Source organism: Sturnira hondurensis, unplaced genomic scaffold, assembly GCF_014824575.4.
Source record: "Sturnira hondurensis isolate 20B ecotype Veracruz unplaced genomic scaffold, ASM1482457v3 Scaffold0000880, whole genome shotgun sequence".
In the NCBI taxonomy this organism is placed as follows: domain Eukaryota; kingdom Metazoa; phylum Chordata; class Mammalia; order Chiroptera; family Phyllostomidae; genus Sturnira; species Sturnira hondurensis.
Window position 1 is genome coordinate 7,190,909 of NW_028073511.1, and position 26,572 is coordinate 7,217,480.

Genomic DNA, 26,572 nt, shown 5'->3' on the forward strand with positions numbered 1-26,572 from the left:
TTTGCATTGCAAAGCAAACACCACGGGCTTTCCTTTAGGTTCCTTTTTTGTAATTCTTCCCAGAATTCCAAGTCCCTGGAAGACAAAGCTTAAACTAAGACTATTCCCTATTCAGTAAGTTCCTGTCTCCACCAGAAGAGAAAATCCATATATCTTCCTTATGCAGTGGCTGAGTGGGTCTCTAATGACCAGGGCTATTTTTGTGAAAGAGCAAGGCAGAAAACTGCCGGGGGAAAAAAAGCCAATTTCTAGGAATAGACAATGCATACTATGACATATCATCAGAACTCATAACATGTTCAACATTTACATTTATATGCCCTTTCTAAAAATATGCATTTTTATCAGGTATTTTTCTTGAAACAGTCATCTGCTAGATTTTGTTCTAGGCCAGCCTACTGCATGGTTCCCTCAAAGGGGAAGGGGTTGGGGGCTCCTGGAGAAGAACGCTGACAAGGGAGGAAACAGGTACACAACAGGAGTCTTTGTCCTCTTAATTTATAATGTAGGTCATATCACTGGTTTCTAGAAGGTAGGCGTTTAGTTAAAAAAACAAATACTTTATACATAAAGTTGTGCTTTTTAATTTTTTTATTTTAGAGAGAGAAGAGGGAAGAGACAGACATCTATTTGTGGTTTCACCCATTTATGCATTTGTTGGTTGATTCTAATATGTGACTGGGAATCAGGGTGCATTGGGACAATGATTTAACCATCGGAGCTACCCAGTCAGGACCATAAAGTTGTACTTTTGTCAGTAATAACCTATAGCCATTTATTAAAATACCAAAGCATGACTGTAAAACAAACAACACCACTCTAATAAGTTTTTAAAAATTATCCTAAGCCCAATATTTAATAAGATAGAGACTTTCAGTTCTAAAAACATTTTTAAACTAACGATATTGATCTAATGAAACCCCGGTGTGTTAATCCACACCCACATGCAGACTTTCAGGCTGTTTAACCAGGAAGAGTGGGACCCCTGAGCAGAGAGCTCCCCTGAACCTAGTGGGTGGGTGCTGTCCAGGGTCCTCCACTGGAGCAAAACACATAGCGGACTCTACTGAGAAAGTAAAACGACTGTGGAGGATTACTTCCTGCCATGGTCTGAATGTTTGCACCTCCCTGCAACCCCGCAATTTATGCTCAAATCTTCATCCCCCAAGTCGATGGTAGGAGGCTGGGCCTTCAGGAGGTGATTAGGTCATGGAGGTCACCTAAGGAGTATCTGTTGGAGAGAGGAGGGAGTGGAAGCGGAAGAAGTCTGATAAGAAATAGCTGGAGAGCTAGACTTCCAGGGAAGCTGAAAAGTAAGTGCTGTGAGAATAAATGAGTGAGAGAACTAGGAGGGTAGAAGGCTCTGGAGAGAGCGCAGACTGCCTTGATTTGAAGTTTCAGAGGACAAGCGGTTAGGGGTGGAGAGACAAGTGTAGCGGAAGAGTGTGAGGGTAGCTGCAGTGTCGGCCAGGTAAAGAGAATGGAATTCTGAATGTAGTTTTGATTGTGTTTTAACACTGTGAGGTCACTTAGATGCAGAGCATCCTTGTGATGGTAGCTGTTGTGGCACACGTGATTTTAAAAAAACAAAACAAAACAAACAAATCTTCTCTCCTTTTCCTTGTTACAAGGAAGGCAATGGACACAGATTATATCTTCATCTTTATTTGGCAGCCCGGAACAAAAGAGTTCATGTATTTACTGACAGAATTTCAGAACTAAATGTGGGTGTATTCTTTTTATAGTGCATAAATTTGTCAGCTAACATTCATCCTGACGAAACAATAATGATAGAAACATAGCCCCGAGCGGCTGCAAACTCAGCTGAAGTGTGTATCATACGCAAATACAGTGTTTTACTGTGAGCCTTCCCTGGGAACACACCTGCCATAGTTAGTGGAATCTGCCAGATTACACTCTGCAGCTCTCAGATCTGCTGTGGACTTCCACACTTTCTTCAGCTCCTCGGTCTCCAAATCCCTGCGCCTGCTAAGTTGAGCTACAAGCCGCTAGCTAAGCTTCAAAATCACTGTTAGTCTGGAAGAGTTAATATACTCCAAAGTGCTTAATTTTCTCCCAGGGAGTCATCTGCTCAATGGTAGGAAATAAATGACTAAGCAATCATTGCCAGTCCCATGAGATAATTCTAGCACAGGGGGCAAATAATCCAGAGGACAACATGCACTCACTACAAAGCTTACTTGTTGAGAAATAAAGGAGGCAAGCAGCGTTTTATTGCATATTAGAGGACAAATCATGACATCACTGATCACTCTGTTATTACTGTGATATACTTCCCCTGAACACGACAGAATTTCTTTTCTGGGTTTCACAGTAAATATTTCAAGCATAAGGCAAGTAACAGAGTCAAATGTTGCTAGTGGCCTTGACACATCATTGTATTCCCACACATTAGCAAAGATGTCCTCCTAAACTGTCATTACCAACACCTTGTGTTAAGAGTGCTTTCACCTTAATTAAAATACAAATCAATATATCAATCTACATGCATGTATTAAACATTCCTTAGAGAAAAGGTGCTGTCCTTGATGTGGCTGAGTGTAGAAACAACTATAAGACATGCCTCCTGTCTTCACAGGTCTCAGAAAGCTACACTTTGAACATTAGACCTGTTTACAATAAAGAATTATATTAATAGAGCTGAATAATTCCAATTGCTAATTAAGAATTATATTAAGGAAAATAGAGTTTCCAGAAATCACTACTATTTTTTGATGCTAGCCTTTCCAAAAACAGAAATTTAAGTGCATTGTCTTCACAGAATTGATGTATTAAGGTTTTCATTCAAATGGTATTATTTCTATCTAAAGTTAAAATACGGTTTTGCATGAACTAAATTCCAGCTTCTTAAGATATGCCTCTTCCTCTGGATCAGTTAATATTTTCTGTGAACCACATATTCAGGTCTTTCTATCAGTGAGAGTGATGTCAGATTCTTGTTCTACCCTTGAGATTCCAAACACAGGCACCATGCGGACATCTCCTGGAATGAAATACTAAAGCAAAGTTCAGCAGCCTGTTTTGGTCACAGTCAGGCCTAGGTGCTGCCAGGCTAGTGGATGAGGCAGTCACTCCTCCAGACGGCCCGGCCCTCCTTAGCCCAGGGGTCATTTTCTCTGTTTATATTCAATTCGGCATTGTCCTTCTGGCTGCTGGACACCCAGCAAATGGAGAGAACGCTAGAAGCAGAAAGGCAGAGACAAGTGCAAATTAGGAGACAAAGCCAATAGTTTTAGATCTAAGGTTTATCCAATTATATTATAATTATTCCTAAAAGGTGCAGAGTTTAGATTTACAAGATGGAGAGTGTTTGCTTGATGAGTTGCATCTATGTGAGCCTCCCATTCAAGCGGCAGAAAAGAAGGCAATCCCTCATTCTAATGGCAATCCCATCACTGTTTCACCTGCCACCCTCCCGTCACTTTGTCTGGCTAAAGAGGATACCACAAGGAAGGCTCTTCCTACATTTCCGGCCCTGCACTGCGACAGCTCATTTATAATTGCTGGGTGAGACCTCTATGCCACATGTCATGGATGTTTAAAAAGCAAGGAGGTGTTGGTGGTACAAATGAATCACTATTGCCATATGCCAAAGATTATAACTTCCAAAAGAACAGTTTACGGGCTGTGAATGTCCTGATTTTTTCTCCCTAGTTATGAATAAAGAATGAATGAATGTACATGGAGATGAGAGCAGGTCAGCTTATTGCAAATAATACAGAGATTCTTGAGACTTAAAAGCCTGAAAAGGAAAAGCAACCTGTTCTGTCAACCTTGAGGGCTGAAGGGGCGAAAGATCCAATTTAACTCATCAGTCTACTGTCCGGTTTGACTGTAACTGGGCACAGAATGGGCTCCTTAGCAAGGATGCTTTTAGGGGAATGGAGAGAAGGAGTGCAGGGTTTCCATGGACTCTGAAATTGCAGCCACAATTTTGTGCGTAGAAAGAGGAGTGTTCAGAACATGCCTCGGCAACCCATTCCCTCCCGGGCCCTGCAAGAACGTGGTAATTTGAAGGTCATTTCCCCAGTTTTTGATCGCCTCATTTTACAACTTAGTATTTCAGTAAAACAAGTGCAATAATTAAATAATTTAATTGACTTTTCTCTTTCTAGAACAAGAATTAATGAAATGAAATGCCCTTTGAGATCATGAGAATTCACTTAGACCTATACTTGTGACAAACTGAGATAGCATTTCTTTTAAAAAAATGTTCTTGGTAGTATCATAACTGAAATAGGACATATGTAAAACAGTATAATACAGCAAGTAACGGAATTCTTAGCAGGGAATAAAGTGTTGGGAAAAATCTTGCTTAAAGATCTCGTCAAAATTCCCCATCCCCAGTGTTAGGTGTCAGGTGGTTTTGACAAACATCATTCTTCTCACCTGAAAAGGCATTTCTGTGTCTTGCAGGTGGGAAGATAGTTGAATGCTGAGTCAGTCCTGGGCAAAGTTGTGACATCTACCTTGGGGGAGCAGGGACTAGTATTTGGTGTGTATAAAGCTTGGCCCTAATTTTCATTTTGCTAACAGTACTGCACTCAGCTGAAAACCTTCATGAAGGGTGTTTTGATTCCTTTTTGCTGTAGGATTTTGAGAGCTCCTTGTGACGGATAGTTACTTGTTCTCAAAATAGAAGTACAAGAGAAATCAAGGGAGAGTGCTGAAATATGTACCTTTGTGACTAATACAATATTGTCTGCATCACTTATGCACTTACATAATTTCTATTGCAATGTCACCCGGAGTTTCATTTATCCCTCCATATATCAGCTTTACCACATCAAGCATAAACCAAAGCACAACATGCTATGTGAATAGCCCTGCTATTGCAATGCCTAATTTCTGAGGCTCACCCTCAGTTTAAATAGCTCCTATTCCCCAGAGTTTTCAAAACGATTCCCAAACACTTGGAATTAAATTGCATTTCCCCTTATTTCCCTGCACAGTGGTCCTCCAACTGTCCAGAGCAGCAGCAGCAGCAGCACCAGAACTCATTCGTAATAGAAATTCTCGACCCTCCCCCCACTGACTGGATCAGAAAATCTAGGGGTGGGGCCCAGTAAGCTGTAGTCTAAAGGGACCCATAGGTGATTCTAATGCTCCCACCGGTTCGAGAGCCGTTGGTCTAGGAGAACAGAACTCTAGAAAACAGAGGAGTTAAATGACTGGAACACTCAATGGTCAGAGGCTGGAAAATGTCATGGCCTTTTCATTTTTGTTCACTGTTTTTACTGTTGGTTTAGATTTGGCCCAAGGGCTATGACTTGCGTCCAAAACTGATGGTTCACTTTTAGACTCACATACATACCTTGCTAGGGACACAAGTTCAACACCAAGGCAATGTTTATTTAACCCAGGAAAAGGAGTTAAAGTTGGTAAATTCATAGAAGAGGTTCTGACACTAAATGGTGGCAACACTGCTGTTAGGTCCCAGTCTCGTGATGATGGAACCCACGGATTAGATCAGATCGAAGGGAGGGTCTTCTCAGTCTGCCTCAATGTAAGGTGCCTGTTAAGACCAGGCTAAGTGAGGAAATCAGTGGAACATCTCTAGTAACTAAAATCAAGGGCTGAGAGTTTATGTCTAATTTGAAAGTCATACTCTTCAAAATTCTAGAAACACTTACCTGTTTTGGCAGTGGATCTAGAAGACTACAGTCATAATAATAAAATAATAAAATAATACATATTTCAATCTCTAACAGAGCAAGCCACCTGAAAGAAAAATGTAAAATTGTTACTTGGTTATGAAAGGCAAATAAATGTTCTCTACTCATAGAGAATATCTAGAAAGTACACATACCTCAAAGCAAATGTGCTCTTCTTTGCAATATAAACTTTTGCTATCAAAAGGATAAAGGAAGAACATACCCTTCTTCTGAGTGTTCCACTTTACTGAACTGTGCAGATGTTGTGATTTTTATAAATTGAAGGCAAAAACCCTTCACTGGCAAAAACCCTGTAAGCCCCTTTATCGCGGTGGGCTGGAACGGCACTGGCGGGACCTCTGAGTTGTGCCTGTACAGAACTGTCTGCTGGGCAGGGCAGTTGGGATGACTGCCCAACAGTGTGTGTGACATGCTTAGCCAGTAATGCACAGAATAAATGAAAGCCCAGTCTCTCTTCTAAGTTTATATCTGCGTTTTCCAAAATGGTAACCTTTATAAGCCACATACGGCTATTTAAATTTAAATAAATTAATAATGTTTTTGGTTCCTCAGCTGCACTAGTCATATTTCAAGTGCTCAACAGTCATATGTGGCTACTGGCTACTACACTAGACAGTACATATTTAGTGTTTCCATGATCTCAGTAAATTCTGTTGGACAGTCTTACCTGATCTAGACCCTTACTGCCACTGGAAATTACTGCCTAAATGTTCTATAGGCACCTCAAGTTCCCCATAAATTATGTACAAATGCTACTGTATGAGTTTATTGTCTACTTTGTAAGACACATACAAATAGAAACTAAAAAACAGAAAAATATAAACGGAATCCTGCTTTTTCTTTCACTCCATTGGGTTGCCTTGAGCTCTCCCCAGGGTATGCAAACCCCTTTAGAAGTCATAGGCCCCAGTGAATACAATTAGCCCTAGAGGTCAGAAAATTGGAAGTCATCATAGACTCAATCCTCTCCATCACCCTGCACACCATCCAGTTAGGCACCAAACCATTTGTTGTATCTTCTAAATAATTCCCCACTCCTTCTCCTTATCCCTTTGTCCCCAGTCCCTCCACTTCTCCCTCACTGGGTCCCTATCATTTATGCATTTATTTCCTAGATTACTGAATCAGTTTAGCTTTCAGGTTGGCCCTTCTGTTTCCAGTTTCACTTCCCTCCATCTATCACTGGAGTGAACTTCCTAAGACATAAATCTATCATTCTCATTCTACACACACACACACACACACACACACACACACACACACACACACAGAGACTACCCATTTTCCTCCAAATGCTATAGGAAAACACAACCAGCCCTCAAAGACCTGCCCTTTAGCTATTTACCCAATAGTTTTTCTTTGAATCCCATGCTCTTGCCATACTGTGCACCTGATGATTCCTGAATGGCAATGCTCTCTGTCACAAGCCTTTTTTTCCTGTATGGGGTTCAGTCTCACTTGGAGGCAGTCCTTGATCACTTGCCTCTGGTCTGAGGTGCCCCTCCTCTCCCTTTCTGCGGCTCCCTGTGCACATCTCAACCGTAGCACCTATTGCACTGAATTGCAATTATTAGCGATGTCTCTCTCTCCTAGAGGAGGAATTGTACTGTTGGGGCTTAGCACAGTGCAGAGCACACAGCTGGTGCCTACTGAAATTAACTGAATAAATGAATAGATGATGGGAGGTGATGTCTTTTATTAATTTAATTTCCTGCCCTTTTCAACTTTTTTTGTATTTCTGTGGTATTTTATATATCCCTTAACTAATGTTCTTATCCTGGAATCCTACTATATCCTACCATATTATGGGTAATTGTTTGTATGTGTATTTCCTCTTACAGACTACAACCCTCACAGGAAGCAGAAACTATGTCTTATTTATCTTTTAATCCTCAGTGTTTGTGGATCAGATGAGTAAATGAATATAAATGATCTGATATTCACATCAGGTAATTAGATTTGTTTCCCACTGGTATTATTGAAACATCTTGGCTATATTTTATTTCAAATGAAATCTGGAGCACTCCGGGTGTTGTTATAACCCACTGGGATACCACATCAATTCTTCATGAATATTTATGATGCACATTTAACCCTACTTACTTGTAAATGCTGAAAATAATTTATTCCAACAGCGTATCAATGTCTGTGAAATAGAACACACCCGATCTTTACTGATTCAAATCAAATTAAGCAGCAATTCCAAGAAAAAAAGAATTTTTCTAATTTGTGTTCAGGTTCAGAATTCCTTACAAGTTAATTTTTGCCTCACTTCCTACAAATTAAAACATCCACTTGTGGCCATGACAGAGTGACAGGAGTCAAGACTATCCTACACTCAAAAAATGGGCACAGTGTAGGATTAAAAGGCCCCTAAGACTGCCCTAGCTTCTGCCAATGGCCGTTTCCAGGCCACAGTGCAAGAAGGAAAAAGTCCCCACAGACCTGAGAGTCTCACTAAAGTAAGGAGGCAGAGATCAAAGTTCAGGCAAGTTAAAGAAACTAGAATTTTCAGCAATGGCTATCAGAGAGGATGAGGTCTCACAGGGAGAGCAAGAGCGCTCCAGACACCTACATGGCGGGGCGAGAGGGGGCGCTTTGAGTATTTTCCTAAGTCCTGATCTCTGTCTATGTGAGAAGAGACTACTGAAGCTGGAGAAGAAAGATGAAAGAGAAAGTCAAAGAGCAATAAGCTGAATAATGTCCAGAGGTCGCACAAGACATGGAAGTCTGCATTCCTACAAGCTGGAGTGCAAAGATCTTGTAACGCATGGACCACTGGGTAGAGTCCTCAAAAGGTATTGCCTTAGTAGTGGGATTATATTATCTTAAATTAAGTGCCACACTGGATTCACCTTAAAGCAGGGGCGTCAAACTCATTTTCACCGGGGGCCACATCAGCCTCATGGTTGCTTTCAAAGGGCTGAATGTAATTTTAGGACTGTATAAATGTAACTACTCTAAACAGTTAAGTGAGAGCTCAGAGCTGCCACCAGGTAGAAACAAGGTACCGGTCAGGATAAAATAAGGGGGAGAGACGGATTTGGCCCGGGGGCCTTGTGTTTGCCACCTGTGCCTTAAAGCCTAAGAACAATAAAGCCTAAAACTAAAAGAACACAATATAATCTAGTATCCATGACACACATAAAATTTATGTCTTGTACCTATTCAAAAATTACTAGGCCTGGAGGAAACAGGAAAATAAGACACATGTGCAAGACAAAAATCATTTAAAAAATGGACCCAGAACTGAGATAACGGGAGCACCAATTAAATCTACTCCACATATTCAAAAATGTAGAAGCAAGGTGAGGAAAGAAATGAATATATATTTAAAAACTGAACTCCTAACAATGCCAAATATAGTGTCTTCAATGAAAAGTATACCGGATGCACTCAGCTGAAGATAAGGCACTGCAGAAGAAAAGATCATGGAACTTAACAATGGGAAATATCCAAAAAGAAATAATAGGTTAAAAAGACTAAAAAAAGAACAGAGTATCAGGGACCTGTAAAATAATATCAAGCAGTCTAACATAACACATACTTTGGAGATGCAGATGGACAGAAAAAAAATACGTGAAGGAGTAATAGCTGAGACATTTTCAAAATTGTGAAAACTACAATTTATAGATCCAAGATGCTTAATGAACCCCAAGCAGAATAAACATAAAGAAAACCACACCAAAGCAAATCACAGATTCCTAAAAAAAAAAATTACAAAATCTTAAAAGCAGTAGAGAAAAAAAAGACACAATAAAGGAAAACAAAATTAAAAATGATCACAGACTTCTTATCAGAAACCATGCATACCAGAAGACAATGGACCAACATCTTTAAAGTTCTAAAAGAAAAAAAAGTAACTGTCAATGTATGAAAAAATTACTAATATTGTTTTTTATAATAATATACTGACTACTATGAGAGAGGCCAGTCTGGATAATTCTAGGGTAAACATTTACTTTCCTTTTTATGGGTTTAGATACCATCTCAAAAAAAATTAATTGTTTTAGGGAGCTATGTGAAAGAGCGTAAGAGAACGATACGGAAATGACAGCCAACCATTCAGCAGAGAATACGGAGAATAAACCTATGGACATATCCTAAGGGAACTGGACATGATGTGCCATCACGGGCTGTTTTGAAAAGCTCAAGTCCCAAGGACAACCACAGATTGTACTGACGAAAGGACCCAGTGTCACTCTCCACTCAGACTTTGAGAAACGTACTTATGGAGGTTGGATGACAGATACTGAAGTGAAATGCATTCCTCAGGCAAGTTAAAGGAACTAGAATTTTCGGGAATGATTATCAGAGAGGATGAGGTCTCACTATGAAAGGAGGGGTAAGGCTAAAATGAGGGTGTCTGCTCTGAGGCTGTTTTGTGAAAGAGAAAAATACATCCACATATATAGGAGTAAATGTTTACGAACAGTGACTTTCTTTAAGTGAAAAGAGAAAAAGTGAAAGAGAAAAATACATCCATGTATATAGGAGTAAATGTTTATGAATAGTGACTTTCTTTAAGCTGAAGTGCTCAGTTTAAATAATTTTCTCCTGGACTTTAAGAAAAGAAATATTTTATATGCAATTTTAATGTTCCCCAGTCTACACTGTAACTGTTGTTACCTTGAAAATTTAGTCAAAATTGGCGCATTGCACTGTGTTGTGAGATAGTTTAATATATAACAAAGAGATGATAAAATGACAGAAAGGTGATGAGCTTCATTTTCCCCCTGTGTTGGAGAAAGTATGAAAGACTAATTGTTGAGGATATAAATATAATAAAATAGGATTTCCACTCATTTATTCAATTGATACTTACTGTCTTTATGCACTGCATACTGTTCTAAGTGCTGAAGTTACAACAGCAAACAACATTCACATTCTCATAAAGACTGACTTCTAGTAGAGAGGAAGTATAAGCAGGTAGTGAATAAGTAAACAAGAAATCCATGTATCAGGTGAGAGAATACATACTAGAATAATAAGACAAGATGAGGGGAAAGGGAGTGACTGAGGTCACTTACCTAAAGTATTTTAGGCAGGGAAGGTCTCAGATGAGGTGAGAGTTTTAGCAGACTCTGGAATACAGTAAGAGAGTATGGCACGAACATCTGGGTCCAGTGTTCCATGCAGAGGAATTAAAAGTAGCAGAAATGCAGAGGTAAGAGAATGAGGCACAATGAGAAGGCAGGTGTTGGTAGAGATGAGCAGCAAAGGGGCAATGTCAGAAAAAACACCCCAGACATATGGAGAGCCTTGTGGGACATGGTAGAGGCTTCATTGTATTCCATGAGATGAGAAGCCATTGGCTAACTTTGAGTAAATTTGATTTATATTGTAAAAGGAGCCTCTGGCTACTACATTGAGAATAAAATACAAGATGATGCAGATGGGAGTCAGTAGGCTGATTAGAAAGGCTTTAAGATTCTCCAGATAAAAGAGAGCAGTGACATGGACCAGCATTGTAGAAAGAGCCATGAGCCCTGGTCAGAGTCTGAGCATTCTCTGTAGGATGGGTTTGCGTTATAGATGTGAAGACAGAGCCAGGGATGAGTCCAAATTTTTGACCTGAGGAAATGCAAGGATACAGCTGCCATTCACCTCTGCAATGGGGAAGACTGACGGAAGAACAGGTTGATGAGTAGTCACATGAAGCTCAGGTTTGGACCTGGTAGGTATAACTTACTATACGGTGCCCCGAAGGGTCGAAGCTGAGTATATGAGCCTGGTTTTCAGAAGGGATTCAGTCAGGGCTGGGGATATAAGGGCTCAAAATGCAGAGTCATCATTATTCAGACAATTATTTAAAGCCAATTATTTATAGCATGTGGGGACAAGTCAATGAGAAAACATAAGAAATCTGAGGAGAGGACTCAGAGATACTCCAAAAGGTCAGGAAGGTGCAGAAGACAAGCAGAGGAGACTGAGAAGAAATAGCCAGAGGGAAAGGATAACAAAAAGAGAACAATGTCACCAAAGCCCCTGCAGAAAGTGTTTCACGGAGGGCATGAGCCCCTATCAAATGAAAGGGGCCAGGACTACAGACATGTGAAACTAGGCATGAAAGTTCCCACTTACATAAAATGACCGACTCCCAGCACTTAGCTCACTCCCTAAAAGTAGATTAGATGGGATCACTCTTTCAGATAACTTCTATGTTCAGTAGAATTAGCAGGGACTCCCCAATATTTAATGTTTATCTAGCAGGCCTGGAAAAATACTGGCTAAATTTACACTGATGAATTATCCAACAGTTTTATAAATTCCACTTCATTCGAACAAATCCTGTTTTCTTACAACTCTGCTTTTATCTCTTCTCCGACATTAGCTTGCTATAGGCCAGTGCAGTTCCCTGAGCTCAGCAGTGCACAACAAAGACACGGGGCAATCTGGACAGGTGGGGACACTGTCCTGTGAAGAAGGCACTAGGCAGAGGGGCAACCTGTCCCAAGGTGCAGACTTAGAAGAGACCCTGGAACAACTATGGGCCTGCGTGTTGTTGACGCCCTGCAGGGGAGGTGCTGAGACAGAGCTGGACAGAGCAGAGCAGGAGGAGCTGGTTGGTGGAAGGGTTTGAAGGTGCTTTGAGCTTACGGACCTAGTGAGTCATTGTACTCACTGCAAAATAACAGGGACACATGAAAATGAACTTTCTTTAAGCATTATTACACAAAGGAGGCCCTCAATAAGCACTTCCTCTACCATGCAAATGAGGAATGCAAACAAGACCAGTGTTCACAAGCTACTTACCAGTACAAGTTTAAATGTTTTAGGAATACTATGTGCATTTTGATTAGAAAAAACTAGTAGTGTTTACCATCTCATTAAAAGAGTTTTCCCACTAGAATCTGTAAGAAAGCATTTCTTTAATTGTAGGTCCTGTGATATTCTTTAAAAAATCAAAAAATTGCATTTCTTATAAGGTGAAACTATAATTCAACTTAACTATAATTCAACTTAAAATACTGAAGAATTCATATTGGGCATTAGTGAAGCTTTAATATTCTTCTTTTAGTGTTAAGTTAGTTTAGTTATTAAATTAGTATTAATTATGAAAATAGTATTAATATTATTACATTCTAAACATTTTGATATCATAAAGAAAAAATAAGGTGAACTAATAATACAGATAACAAAATAGCGTGTGCTAAAATTTTATTTTTTCCCAATCCAAATATTTTGAAATTCTTCCAGAATTAGCTCAATTATCTATTAAATAAAGTTGTTTTTCAATGGCAAAAAAACATGTTTTCAATGTATTTACTATGAAATACATTATATGTTTTTGAATTTTGTTTAATGTCTAAAACATGAGACTAACATATGTGTACCTATGGCATTAAAAGTTTTTAGGTAAAAAAAATGGGCTTCATAAATTTGTATTTTTGCACAAGCTCTTCAAAAGCAAGCTGAGCCATGTTTGTGTTGGAAAGATTTTTTAATACTACTTCTGATGTCAAAACAGTGAAAATAATGAGGCTTATTATTTATAACAGATTTATGTTTTACACTTACAAGAACATTACACATCCACAAATAAAGCTCATTAAAATATAAACATGTTGAAAAATCCTTAAATACTTAGTACTTGCTTATTTTCTCCATTTGTAGATGGATGTTCAAGGAGCACATGCAGGCATTGAGAACACACAGTCTGACAAAACACAGACTGTAGCTTCACACAGCCAGTAACACATGTGGAAAAATGGCAAGTGAAGATAACAAGTGAAGATAAAGGTCTTTGATTGTTACCTTTGTTGGGGCAAAATTGTTAAAGACAGAACGATAAGAGTAGTGTGGGAAATGCAGAAGCTAAAGAACTTAGGACACATGGACATGAACTAAAGGGGGGAAATGTGGGTGAGAGGGGGTGTGCAGGGTGGAGGGGAATGAAGGGGGGAATGGGACAATTGTAATGGCATAATCAATAAAATATATTAAATAATAATAATAATAATTAGCAATAATAAAAAAAGACAGAACGAAAGGCCTATGGAAATTTGGAGTGGAGAGAGTACTCCAATGTGGAGTAATCAATGTTGACTTCACATGGAGGTGAAACTTGAGCTAGACCTTGATGGAAGAACGGGCTCTAAATAAGCAGACCTGTTGAGTGAGGGAATTGCTGACTCAGCAGGTAGCGTGAGCAAGGGGAGGAATGGCTATTGCAGTTGGGGACAGAGAGTAGATCCTCTGGGGAGGGCTCTCCCAGGCAGTCGGAAAGGTACCACTGGCGTCGGATTTTGGAGAGCCGGGGTGCCAGGCTCTCCAATGGGGTTCAGTGCCAAACCCCATTAGGGTTTGGCCTGAAGGCAGTGGCACCAGAATCTTAACAAGAAAATGGCAATCAAAGATGATTATTTAAGGAAAATGACTCTGTATGTGGTGAGTAAGATGGACTGAAAGAAGAGACATAAATCCAGGGAGAAGGTTTATGACATCGCCTGATGCTAAGGTACAAGATCTGGTGTGGGAGGTAGAGATGGATACAGAAGGCCAAAAAGAGGAGTGAAGGGTGAGGAGGAGTGGAGAGAAGTGACCCTAAAGGCCCTGGAGTCTAGGAGTCCAATGATCCACTGAGAAGGGACAGAGAACTAGAGGAATGAGAGGGTTGGGGGACATTATGATTTTAGTTTTAGATGTCTTGGTTGTCAGGCTGAATCCCTCTCTTGAAGTCACTGAGGGCAACGCCAGCATGGGCTGGAAAACGGCCACTGTTGCCAGGAACGAGGGCTCTGAAGTATATTCCTAGTTGCTACCAGCTGCAGCTTATGAAAATAGAATGATCTTGCACTGGAATTCAGAGAAGGCAGCATGCACACATACTTTCATAGGCACCCTTCCCTCAAGCGAGGCTATTCAAGTTAAAGGAGAAGTACTTTTCTCACAACCTCCTCCCCTGAGACATTTTTTAGGAAAATACAATCAATTTGGGTGGCAGGAGGGAAAATAATCTAAACCAGCAGTCCTCAAACTTTAGTATGTATCAGAATCACATGGAGGGCTTGTGAAAAGTTGGCACATTACTAGGCGCCACTCCCAAAGTTTCTGATTCAGTAGGTCTGAGGAAGGGCCTGAGATTTCCCACTGTTTACAGGTTTACAGGTCATGTTACTACCGGTGTTCTACGAGGGATCATACTTTAAAAATCACTGATCTAGAGGACCTTGACAAGGAGAAAGGGGAAAATAGGTCAAAAGATAATGGAGTATCAAACCTTTGAGTTTAAAGGCACAAAATTAACATTACACAGGCTATCTCGGCTATACTCAAAACACGATGGCTAGCCAAGCTTTTGACTGGGAATGATGGCATGAGCCTCATCTGGTAGAGTGAGCGGGTAGAGGCTCATAGTAAATAAGGGAGGAGAAAACAGAATAACATGGGAAGAGAAGAATGGAATAGGGTCAGGTGGAAGAGAAAATAAGAACCAAACACATGAAAAAAAGAAGAGGACAGAAAAAGGGAAAAGGAGGTGAGAAAGCAGATGAGAAGGCGAAGAGGAACGACCGGAGGATCTCAGCCCTTCCTGACTTCACATCCTGTTTTCTGTTTCACTGGGAAGGTCAGAAGGGACTCCCACTGGGAGGACACTCTCTGAGGTCACTGTTTTTCAGAGCTGCAGCCAGGACTGTTCCAATGGCAAGGCTACAGTTACCCCTCCTAGAAGTGAAGCTCCCGTATGTACGAGCTATGAGCTAGAAATGTGGATACTTCTTCTTCAGGAAAAAAAGAAAAGGCCAAAGGAACAGTACTGACTTAAGACCAAGTACTCACCAAAGAGAAATTATCTCAATATATCTTGAATTTCAGAACTTCCAGGAAAATTTAAGGAGTGGAATTTACTTTTGTTTTGTGATTTGCCCAAAGTAAATGAAACTCAGCCCTTTCACAAAGCACGAGGTATTCAGTAAGCTATTAACTGATGTGGTTAGTACATATTATTTCATGGAGTTCAATAAATCTTGAAAGAAAACCTTTTGTTTCAAGGAAATTATATTACTTTGGATGCTTTTGGCTGCAAGTGACAGAAAAACCACATCAGACTGGTTTCTGTGCCTGAGGGAACGCACTGTTTTGTGCATCTGAAACACCACGAGCTGGGGATGGCTGCAGGAGGGGATGGCTGCAGGAAGCGACCGCCGCAGGAGCTCAGCCGGGTCACCAGGCAGCCAGGTTGCTTCCGCTGCTCCGTGGTGCCAGCTTCATCCTAACACTGTCTACTTCTGTAGTCTCAAAATAGCTGCCAACAGCTTCCAGGACCAAACCGTTCCTTATTCACACCCTACAGGCCATGGTTAGTTATTTTGGACCCAGAAGTCCCAACAGAAACCTTAGTTAATTTTGCTGCTTAAAACATAAGCCAACACCTAACCTGATCTCCATGGGAAGGGAGGGAGGGGACAGTGATGGGATGTGCAGATTGGCTTAGGAACAGTGCTCCATGGCGACAGAGCACTCACTTATGGGCACACTGTGTTGTGATGTGGCACAGTTTTCATTCCAGTCTTCTTTTCCTGGGAGCACAGACACCTATTCAAGAGGTGGAACTGAAGTGCAGTCACTGGGTTGGATGAGGGATGAAAGCCTGTCATAAAAGGGGGCAGGGGTAGGGGGGCACACCAGCCCAAAGGCTCCCTTCTTTCCCTTCATCAGGAAACCCCACCCAAGTATCCTGGGTACTGCAGAAGGGCTGGAGGCCCATTTTGTAAACAAGAGGAAAAGAGAGTCATTTCTGAAATTTTGCTCAGATATGAACATGTTTATTTTAGAAGCACTTTGATCTCTCAGACTATCAAAAATCAGTCTTGAAGTGCTTCTTTTGTTCTTGACAGTCTTAAATCTTAGCCTCATAATGAAGCGTCAAAATAAAATGGTTGAGAAAAGTAATGACTGCAATTTTGCCAGTGGTTTTATGTGCTCCTTTGCATGAGTCACTACTCCTTCGTGGAGCAAAATGAAGGGAGAAGCACAGCTAGAAATTAACAAAGGATTCTGGCATTAACTGGATCTCCCCTGTCCACCCTCATCCTGACCCTTTCACGTACCCTCTGGGACATGGGCACACCATGGTGAACAGATTAGGTAACAACTATGTACATAAATACAGTTCTATATAAGTAAATGCAATTCTATTTAACAACTGGAATTAAGGGGATGCATTTGTTTATGTAACAAATTCTTCAGAATATGGGGTGGGCAAAAGTAGGTTTGTAGTTGTAATACAAGTAACACAATAATTGATAAATGGTAATAATACAAGAATAAACTCTGTTTTGCAGACTCACAACTATAAACCAACTTTTGCCTACCTCTGACATTGAATTTGCAACATCTCATGAACTCCATAGGGAACTAAGTTGGCTCACTCCTCAGAAGTGACCAGCTATTTCTAAGTATAAAAGGAAGAGCTGCTTACAGTACTTCTCGAATACAAGATTATGTGGAGATATTTTACTAAGGCACAATTATTAAAATCACATTATCTTTAAAATAAACATATAGAAACAACCGTTCTCAGAGCCTCACAACCCCAAATATATACTTGCCTTGCTCCCATTAATATAGAGGTCCATTATATTCCTCTGGGCATTTCATTTTTTGTCTTCCCTCTAAGTTTGATACCACCGCCTGTCGGGGAGGCGTGCTTTCTTCTACGCCGTTTATCGATCTTTCCCATTTGGCCATAAAGCCCCTTCTAACGCCCCTTCCTTGGAACTCCTTGGCAATTACAATGTGCATGACTCCTCCAGTCTTTCTCACGTGCTATCTTATGCTGTTAAGCAGGGCTTGTTTCTCATGTAACCATGTCTCATCTCCCCAACCACTTAATAAGCAATTCAGGAATGTCATGTGTCTTTGAATCTCCCTGCATTTAATAAACTGACTCGAGTTAGACTGTAAGCTCCTTGGGGGGAGGGACTTTCATCCCTTCTTTTGTTTTCCAAGGCAACTACTAAAGCCCTACCTCGACATACAGTAAACAGTCAATAAATATTTACTGAATGCAATAACAGTCATATTAATACCAGGTGCTCAAGAGGTATTTGCTAGGTTGAATAACACTATTACCAATCTACTATCAGCTGGACCTGTATTTGGATTAATTTTCCAATAGCTGTGTGATTTTCATTAGTAATTAAGACCAGTGCCCTGGGATGCATGGGGGAGTCAAACACAAACGAAAAGGTGGAAGTCAGTTTCTAGCCCCAGGGAACCCATGCTTCACTTCATTTCCACTTCTCAAGCACTTGCAGCCTTGCTCTTGTACACACTCTCAGCATCCAGGCATGCCTTTGTGTGCCAGTTAATCTTGCCAACAATCAGGGTGATTGTTTTACACTGGAATTTAACCCCTATCAATTAGCATAATGACACAGCCACCCAGGCATCCTCTTGCATGGATAGGAACCAAGGAAAATCAAGGCTCTTGGCTTTGGTGTAGATTCCAGGGGTTGGGTCTAGCAAGCACATCCCTTTCTGCGAAGATCATCAGCTCTCCAAGACACACAACACTAGAAACCCCTACTTTTTCTCCATTTAAATTCATAGTTTCAGAGGACAAAGTCCACCACAGTGCAGCTCTTCTTTCTGCTCGCTACCACTGCCGCAGAAGTTTGGGAGCTCATGCTGCTTTCTTCTGCTTTTCTGCAAAGCCACCGTTCTTCTCCAGCAACAGAATTACTAGGAAGAGCTCCCTGCTGTGTGTCCCCAGGAGCTTCCCAGCGCCAGGAAGGTGCCTAGCAGGGGGTTCTTCCTCCAAATGTATTTTCAGAACTCCCACTATTCAGAGGAGGAATAAGAGTTGGCCATTCTGTTTTTTAGTTGGCAGCTAACGGCAGCACTCAGTACTTATTCAGTAGATTCAGCAAAATCTTTTGCGTTCACTTGTGAGAGGGGTTCTCACGCTGCTTTAGTGGCCTGAACTCCAAGGTGACAGCTGCAAGGCCACGAGACTCTGTTCAGGAGGAACTTCGATCGTCAGTGACTTTACAGGCAGCTCTCTGACTCACTGATTATTTGGTACATGAGACAATAAATTGGCTCCTGGTACACAAACTGAGAATGAGCGTAATTTTCTGGGGATTAGACTAAGGGTTTGTGGGATTAAGTTTCTAGTGCAAAAAATTTACACATTTTCTATAAAAATAAGATATTATTGATTAAGCTGAAATGTCATGGTTCTCTCTATCATACCTGCTACTCTCAAAACTAAGCAAATGTCTCTCAGTTTTGAGATATCACAGTGATGTCGTAACAGCTCCTCTTACAAACAACAGTCATCACTTGACCAGTGGCACATGTTACATGCTTTATTGCCAAGCACTTCAGACCTCAGTTGAAAATATTTCCAGGTCAGTTTCAAAGATGGTTCTAATAAACTCTTCAGTTGCATTTGGAAATATATGTAAAAGGAACCTGAAACACGTAATAGCTATTCTTTTTTAGAAAAGCTACTCTACAACATTGACACTTAATAAGTGAAAAAAACAGTAAATGTGTTATTGGTTTAAGAACTGCTTATCTAAAATAAAAATAATGTAAGAGGCAGGATTTTGGGGCTTCTGCTATTACTGCTGTTTTTGCTTGTTACATGCAATTACAATGTTCTACTCTGAAGTTTTTCAGTGGGTACGATAGCATGCTTTCAGCTCTAAACAACAAAACCTTCAACTTCAAACTGCCTTAAAAATAATGAACATTTATTATAGATAATAAATACATATGCTATATTATTACCATTTATAAAATAAAAACATTTATTATCTAACATAATAGGAAGTAGATGAGATCCTCAAACCAATGACTCGGTGACAATGATGTCGCGTGGACCAGTGCTTTCCACATCTCCGTGCTGCCCTCCACACACTCCACACCATCGGAAGGCCTGTTCCACCCAAATCTGCTGCTTCTAACAACTGGGGCTGCTGGCTTTCTTATTTGCGTGTAATGGGGAAGGAAAAAAGAGGCCTCTCTCCTAACCACAAAGAGAAGTCTCTCCTTTCAGTCTGCTTGGCCAGTTCAGGTCAACTACTTACACCAAACGGTATCTCCAGGGAAACACTAGTCAACAATTTGCTGACCCTTAGGCTCCTACAATAACTTCTAAAAAAGGAAGACAAAATTGTTCTGACTGGCTAAGACTAACTAAATCCATTTGGGGGGAGGTATATATTACTAAAAGCATATCGATACTATAAAACATGAAATGAAGGAGGGGTACAACGAATGCATGCTGTGGAGTAAGACAGACTGCAACTATGGACCGACATTACTGTTCAAACAAGAAAGACAACTGACTTCCTACATTCAGAAACTATAATTTTTCTCAATAAGATTTTTAAAAAATTTTATTGATTGATTTTAGAGAGAGAGAGGAAGGGAGGGAGAAGGAGACAGGGAGAGAGGATGAGTGAGAAAAAGAAAGAGATAAAGAGAAAGAGAGAGACAGAGAGAAAACCATATAAGGTTTTTAAAGGATTTTGTACATCCCCCGAGTAAGATTTTGTTACAAACAGGTACCAACAACTCCCTAACAGAGTCCGCAGCCGTGAAGCAATGGGACTTATTTAATGCAGAGTGCAAGTTTTGTGAAGTCAGGGACCACGTCTACCTTTCTCATGGCTCTACCCCTGAGGTTTAGCAGAGGGCCTGGCGCAGGCGAGATACTCAGGAGTTTCTGTGTGAATAAATAAGCACCAACTATCTTTCATTAAAAGATGAACATCTGCCCTAGAATAGGGCATCACACGGAAGAGAAGTCTTGGGTTCCCGATTAATTTAACTACAAAAGGTATAAAAGAAAAGTTTTTACAGAACCACACCAAAGCAATAAACAAAAACCATTTAGTAGGCTGCTGCTATGTTCCAAGCTAAAGATATTCTGTAATCCCAACAAATGTCCATGGCAAGGTTGCACTTAAAAATAGAACATACCTCTATCTTAATCTTTAAAAAAGGTAAAACTCAAATGACTTTGAACTATCCAGGTATGAAAGCTGAGCACTGGAGACATAAACCCTGCTTTCATCTGGCAGCCACAACTGTAATGTTTTGTTCTCAGGAGGTCTCCTATCAGAAGCCACTTTAGACATTCTCACAGAGACATCGCACAATACAACCGGCAGACCAAGCACAATATGGTCTCCTGGCTTTCCCTGTAGTCTGATAATAAAGGAAGGAAAGCGGAAGCTCTCCCGCTCTGAGCCATCATCTTTCTGCAGACTCTGTGAATAGATGCGGCCCAGCTGTCTCACTGACCTTCCAGGACATTGGTACTTCCCGCTTCCAAATGCCATGAAGTAGTCCAAGAAAGCATGCTTCTCTAAATTTGCTTCTTTCCAACGTTCCTGTGGGAAGAAAACATTTTTTTCCAAATCAGCCTTATATAAATAAGCTTAACTTTATTTCTCTAGGCTAAAAATGACCTTGTACAGCTAATCCTCGCATATAAAGTTGCAGGGTTGTTGGTAATTTTTTCCAACCTGTTATTAATATCAGCCACAATTATGATTTAGGAACATAACTAATAAATAAAAAGGTTTAAAAAGAATTCTGTTAAATGGCAAGTGTAAATGATGATGTAAATTGGCCACAGAACTGACCTCAGAGAGGAAGAATATTTACAATGGGCCTCAGCCTCCATCAGAACCCTGCCCTTAGTTATAAATTTAGTAACAAGACGCTGACGGCCCTGCTGTTGGAAAGCCTGGGACTCAGAATGAATACATCTGGATGCCATTTTTGACAGTTTTACCTAAAGGCAGAGAATAGACCAAATGACCTCTTCAGATTCTGTGCAGCCCTGTAACTCCCCAGTTCTAGGAAACAGCAGAACACCATTTTAATTTGCTTCATTTTTATTTTTTGTACTCCTTGGAAAGCAATAACAGGAACGACTGCCTGAAGAACATAAAATAAGTCTTCTATCAGAACCAGGCCTATTTACTTTAACACGCCCTGCTGGTTTCAGATAAAAATTTATTTTAAAGCTGATGAAGTTTATTCCAGAAACCTTTGTCTCTGACTTGTTGTGCAGGTTTACATCATCTACACTGCACATCTAGTCTGCATTTTGCAGCCTTAATTACTAGAGAAATATGGCTGCTCAATGACACGGTCATGGGTAACTTATGAGTTCATATTTCAGCATAAAAATATTAAAATCAAAGGACAACATATATTGAAAGAAGTAACTTACGGGTTTGAACAATTCAGGTTCAGGAAAATACTTTGGATCTCTATGTAGCCAAAATGGAGACAACATCAACAAGTCACCAGAAGGAACAGTGTAATTCTATGATAGAAAAATATAACCAGAGACATTGAAATTAAGAACAAACTGATAGAACAAGTATGAAGGACACATGCACAAAACCAAGGGGGGCTGGAAGCAGGGGAGGGAGGTGGGGATGGCTGGAGGGGGAGTGGTGGGGGGTAAATGCAGACAGCTGTACTTGAACAACAATAAAATAATTTTTTAAAAAAAGAACAAACTGACAGTAACCAGAGGGGAGGTGGGAAGGGATAGTGTGGGGGAAGGGGGAGGGTTGTCAGGAACTTGTATAAAGGACACATGGACAAAACCAAAGCGGGTAGGATCCAGGGTGGGAGGTGGGGGAGAGAAGGAGACAATTCTACTTGAACAACAATTTTTAAAAAAACTAAAAAGAAAAAGGAAAAGAAAAATTGGTTCCAAGTCATTTTTTAAAGTCTGCTTTAAAGAGAGTTTGGGTCATTAAAAATAATGCTACAACTATACTGTGGTGAAGACACAGACATTTTATAAGCACGGGTGATAAAATCTAACTCTTTTCTGGCTGGAGAGTTCTTTTTTCCAACTTAGGCAATGACTGAGTCATGATCCTGATGATCACTTGCATGCACATAGAGAGTTAGCTACATGGGGGCAAAATATTACATAAATGTGAAAATTTTAGAAACTAGTATCAGTTCACACTCTAATGCAGCTTTTGCTGTTTGCTACTAAGGGTTGCAGCAAGTGTTCTTGCTGATGGAAACCACAGTAAATCTCCAGATCCTGACACAGAAGAGTCTAACTCTGAGACAGGACACTGGTGGGGGCACTGAAGACAGGAGTAGCAGGTGTCCTGCCCCTGGGGACACTCAGGAGAATGTCAGGGCAGGGGCAGTGGATTCTTTGTTTATTTGTTTTTTCACTCTAGCAGCAGCTGTTAGGGCAGAAAGAATATGAAGGCAACTGGTTAAGAAGACACAGCGAAGCAAGTGTTGCACATTTATTTCATTGGTTTTGTTTGTGGCTGCGGTGGTTATGGAGCTGAGGATAAGAGGTGTGAGTCCTCAAACAAAGAAGTATGCATGATCCTTCTCATTCATGTGAAAGTAAGGTTTCATGGTGTATAAACTACACACCAAGACCTAAGAGCCATTTCATAAAAATCACCCTTACATCACCATGCTCAGGACCCATACGGAAAAAAGCTCTCCCACAGCGTGGGATCACTAGAGAGCTACTGACTTCACCAAGAGAAGCCATTTGATCAGCATTTCCCATTGCCAGCCATCAGAAGCCACGTCTATTTAACCCTACATAATGTTCAAGTGTCCTCAAGCTATTTGCAAAACAGCAAGTTTATGTATCTAGAATTAGCACCTTATAATTAAAAGCATGTCTTTTTATGGTAGCAGGGAGTGGGGTATGGGGAGGGGCCATCATTTGTTCACCCAGGAGAACCCTTGTTGGCTCCAATGGGAGCTGAGTATTGTTCATTTCAGTCCAGGACAGCTGGGGAGTCAGATCCAAACTTGGGGACAGGCTGAGGCTTGCTGGTGCATGTTACCCGTTTTTAAGGCTGAAAGAGACTTGCGAGATCCCAGTTTTATGCCTTCCTTCTCCCTCTGCTGGAACTGAGGCTAGAGAGGTCATGACTGATTCTGATCAGGAATCAGCTGCGGAGGGCCTGACGTGTGTGGCGGCAGGGTGGGAGGCAGCCCACCCTTCCCCTCCCCACCCCATTGTCCTCTTTAGTGGCAGTTGACATATTATTATATCTTGGGGGCTGCTGATAGCTGCAGCCTATAAAGCAAGCTAGTAGCAAAAGACGCCAAACAGGGCCTCAATAACACCATTAACATTAGTGACAGGGAGGAGACCCAAAAGACATGCCTGTTGCAGCAGCACACGCCAGGCTGACAAATGGCATAGAGGATGTAAGAGCTGGTTGTGTTCACAGGAACCCTCGGAGTGAACAGATGTCATCATGCCTCGTCTAAACAGTCCCTGTCACTGTTTACACGACAGATGAAGAGAAAGATCAAGAGGGAGACAGAACAGTCACAGTTCTAGAACACACACCACTAGCAAAGAGAAGTCACAACTTGTAGCAATTCCTGCATCTCTCTGGTAAACAGAATTGAGCCTGGCCAGCCCAGCACACAGAGATTCTGTGAGGCCAAATGAGCTTCATCAGCTAGTCTGGAGATGGGGCTTTCTTATAGAGGAAAGAGAAGGAAGGCTCTCTCCTATGCCCTTTGAGAGAAAAGAGGGTACAAGGAATACGGAACCTTGAAGAGAAAGAAGGAGTCCTATAAAGGCAAAAAGTATCTACCGGGAAAGGTCTGAAGCACAGTTTTTCTCCTAGCTGTTGGCCAGAAGCTCGGTTGCTGTTGGTGGCTTAAAAAAAAAAAAGTAGGTACTTTAAGAGTTAAAGACTATTTTTTCTTTATATTGTACAGTCATTGTGAATAATTTTCTCCCCAATGGCTGTTTAATTTTTCATTGAGTAGATTAAACCATAATTAATTTAATCATTTTCTACTCTTTTTTCTATTATAAATGCCACCACTAGAGTCTTCTTCCTCAAAGCATTTTTCATATAAAATCTTTTAACATAGATGTTCAGAAGACACAGGACATGAATATTTTTAAGGCTATTAATACCCATTTCTCAACTGTTTCCTCAAATTTTTAGCAAAATATTTCTAACTATAACGAGTATGCCAATTTCACTGCCCCCTATCTGCTAATCTGACATCTTTAATGGGCTGTTTAATTGCTACTTAAAATTTGTTCAGCAGTTATGTCACTTTCTTCTACAAACTCTTGTACTTGTGTCCTATCCACATGAATGTAACCTTAGTGCTTACTGATCTGTGAATGTTTTAAATATTAAAATTATTTCTCCATGTGCTATACACATACTGACATTTATTCTTAAATTGTGGTTTATATTTCATTTGGGTTATAGTTTTTAAAATACGACATTAACCTTTGATATGGTACATTCAAATCTGTTCATCTGCTTCGTGGTCTCACTGATTAATCCCTAAATTAGGCAGCCCTCTTCTCTGGACAATAGTGGCTCTCAAAGGTGGTCTAGGGATTAATAGGAGTTCCCAAGACTCCTAGGTCACACATCACTCCTGAATAAAATACTCTTCCAAAGTACAGGGGAGGCCAGTGGGTTTTAATATAATTGAGTATAAAAATTCACTGACAGAATTTCAGAGTGTAACAAACTTTTAAGAAGGCATCACTGTTGAGTTTCAGTGTAGTATCAAAGAATAACCACACGTATCTGAAAAGGTGACTAAAATACTTCCCTTTTTTGGCTACATGTCAGTATGAGACTGAATTTTCTTTATTTCCATCAATGAAAACAATCTATCTCAATAGACTGAGTGCAGACACATATATATGAATTCAGTTTATCTTCTATTAGCAAGGCATTAGATTTTCAAAAACCTAAAAATAATACTATTGTTCTACCACTTTTTGTTTTGAAAAAAGTTTCATAAAATCGTGCTATTAACATGGAATAGGTTTCTTGTTCCTTTAAATGAATTACTAAATAATGTTAACAATTTGTCCACTTCAGTTTCTGATACAGTAAATATAAACAGATATGACTCACACAGGTGAAAGCTCTTTGGGATAGTCAATAATTTTAAAAGCATATAGGAATCTTAAGAGCAAAAGTTTGAGAATCACTACATTTCTTAAAAATCCATATATTAATATCTTCCCTCTTCATTAACTTTTAATAATTCATTTATTCTATATTAAATTCTTATGTACAAAGGATTTTGTTTCCTTGTTATCTATCCAACCTGCTCTACTGGTCTGAACAACTGGTCTGATACCAGGATCATGTCATTTTATTTGTTGTAGTTTTATAACATGTTTTAATACATTGAGAAAATAATTAATATTGCTAACGTTCACATTTTCCAACACTTCCTTGTTTATTTTTTCCTTGGTATTTTTGCAGATTAACTTTGTTCTAAAACTATCAAACCTTGAAGACAGAGTACAGGTAGAAGTTTAAGAGTTTTCAAAAGGTGGCATAACAAAGAGAAAGAAAAATGGAGTAAATAAAAGAAAACAGATAGTGTTTGTTCATTTTAACTTATTCCAAAACATATAGAGGAGAATACAGGAACAAAAATAAATGACAATTCCCTGTCCAGGCTACACTGGGAAGGGCGGCGGGAGACTATTCCCAGCATGCATAGCGGACACCTTGATCAGCTGTTCCACAGAAGAGAAAACACGGACACACCTCTGCCACTGCTCAACACAGATGGCCCCATACAAGATGCTTTTCATAATCCAATTCCTAGGAACACAGGGTATATTCAGCAAAAAACATTACACCAAAACTTATCGGGAAAATTCCTAAAGCTTAAAATGACCAAGTTGTATGAATTTACACTAAGAAAATAGTAACACACAAAAAGATTTAGCTTTAAGAATGTTCATCTTCATGCTGTTTATAGTAGGGGAAAATGGAAGCCATATACATAATGGAAAATAAAGAATTGATTTAAAAATTTATACTCTGTCCATGTATTAGATTATTATGCTTTAATGCGAATGGTTTAGATGT

At 40.1% G+C, this 26,572-nt stretch overlaps 1 protein-coding gene across 3 annotated transcripts in view; it reads right to left on the reverse strand.

The window, feature by feature from the left end:
• Positions 1 to 1,652: 1,652 nt before the first annotated feature.
• CYP39A1 (cytochrome P450 family 39 subfamily A member 1) overlaps positions 1,653 to 26,572 on the reverse strand; it is a 78,662-nt gene continuing 53,742 nt past the window's right edge. For 2 of the 3 annotated variants that reach the window (XM_037054269.1, XM_037054252.1), the window contains 4 exons: positions 21,904 to 21,999; positions 20,964 to 21,052; positions 5,655 to 5,742; positions 1,653 to 3,200 (listed from right to left, as the gene is read on the reverse strand). In XM_037054269.1, coding sequence (XP_036910164.1) covers positions 3,129 to 3,200; positions 5,655 to 5,742; positions 20,964 to 21,052; positions 21,904 to 21,999 — 345 coding nt within the window. In that variant the 3' untranslated portion in view covers positions 1,653 to 3,128. The remainder of the gene's footprint in view (positions 3,201 to 5,654; positions 5,743 to 20,963; positions 21,053 to 21,903; positions 22,000 to 26,572) is intronic. The other variant, XM_037054260.1, reaches the window with a different exon arrangement.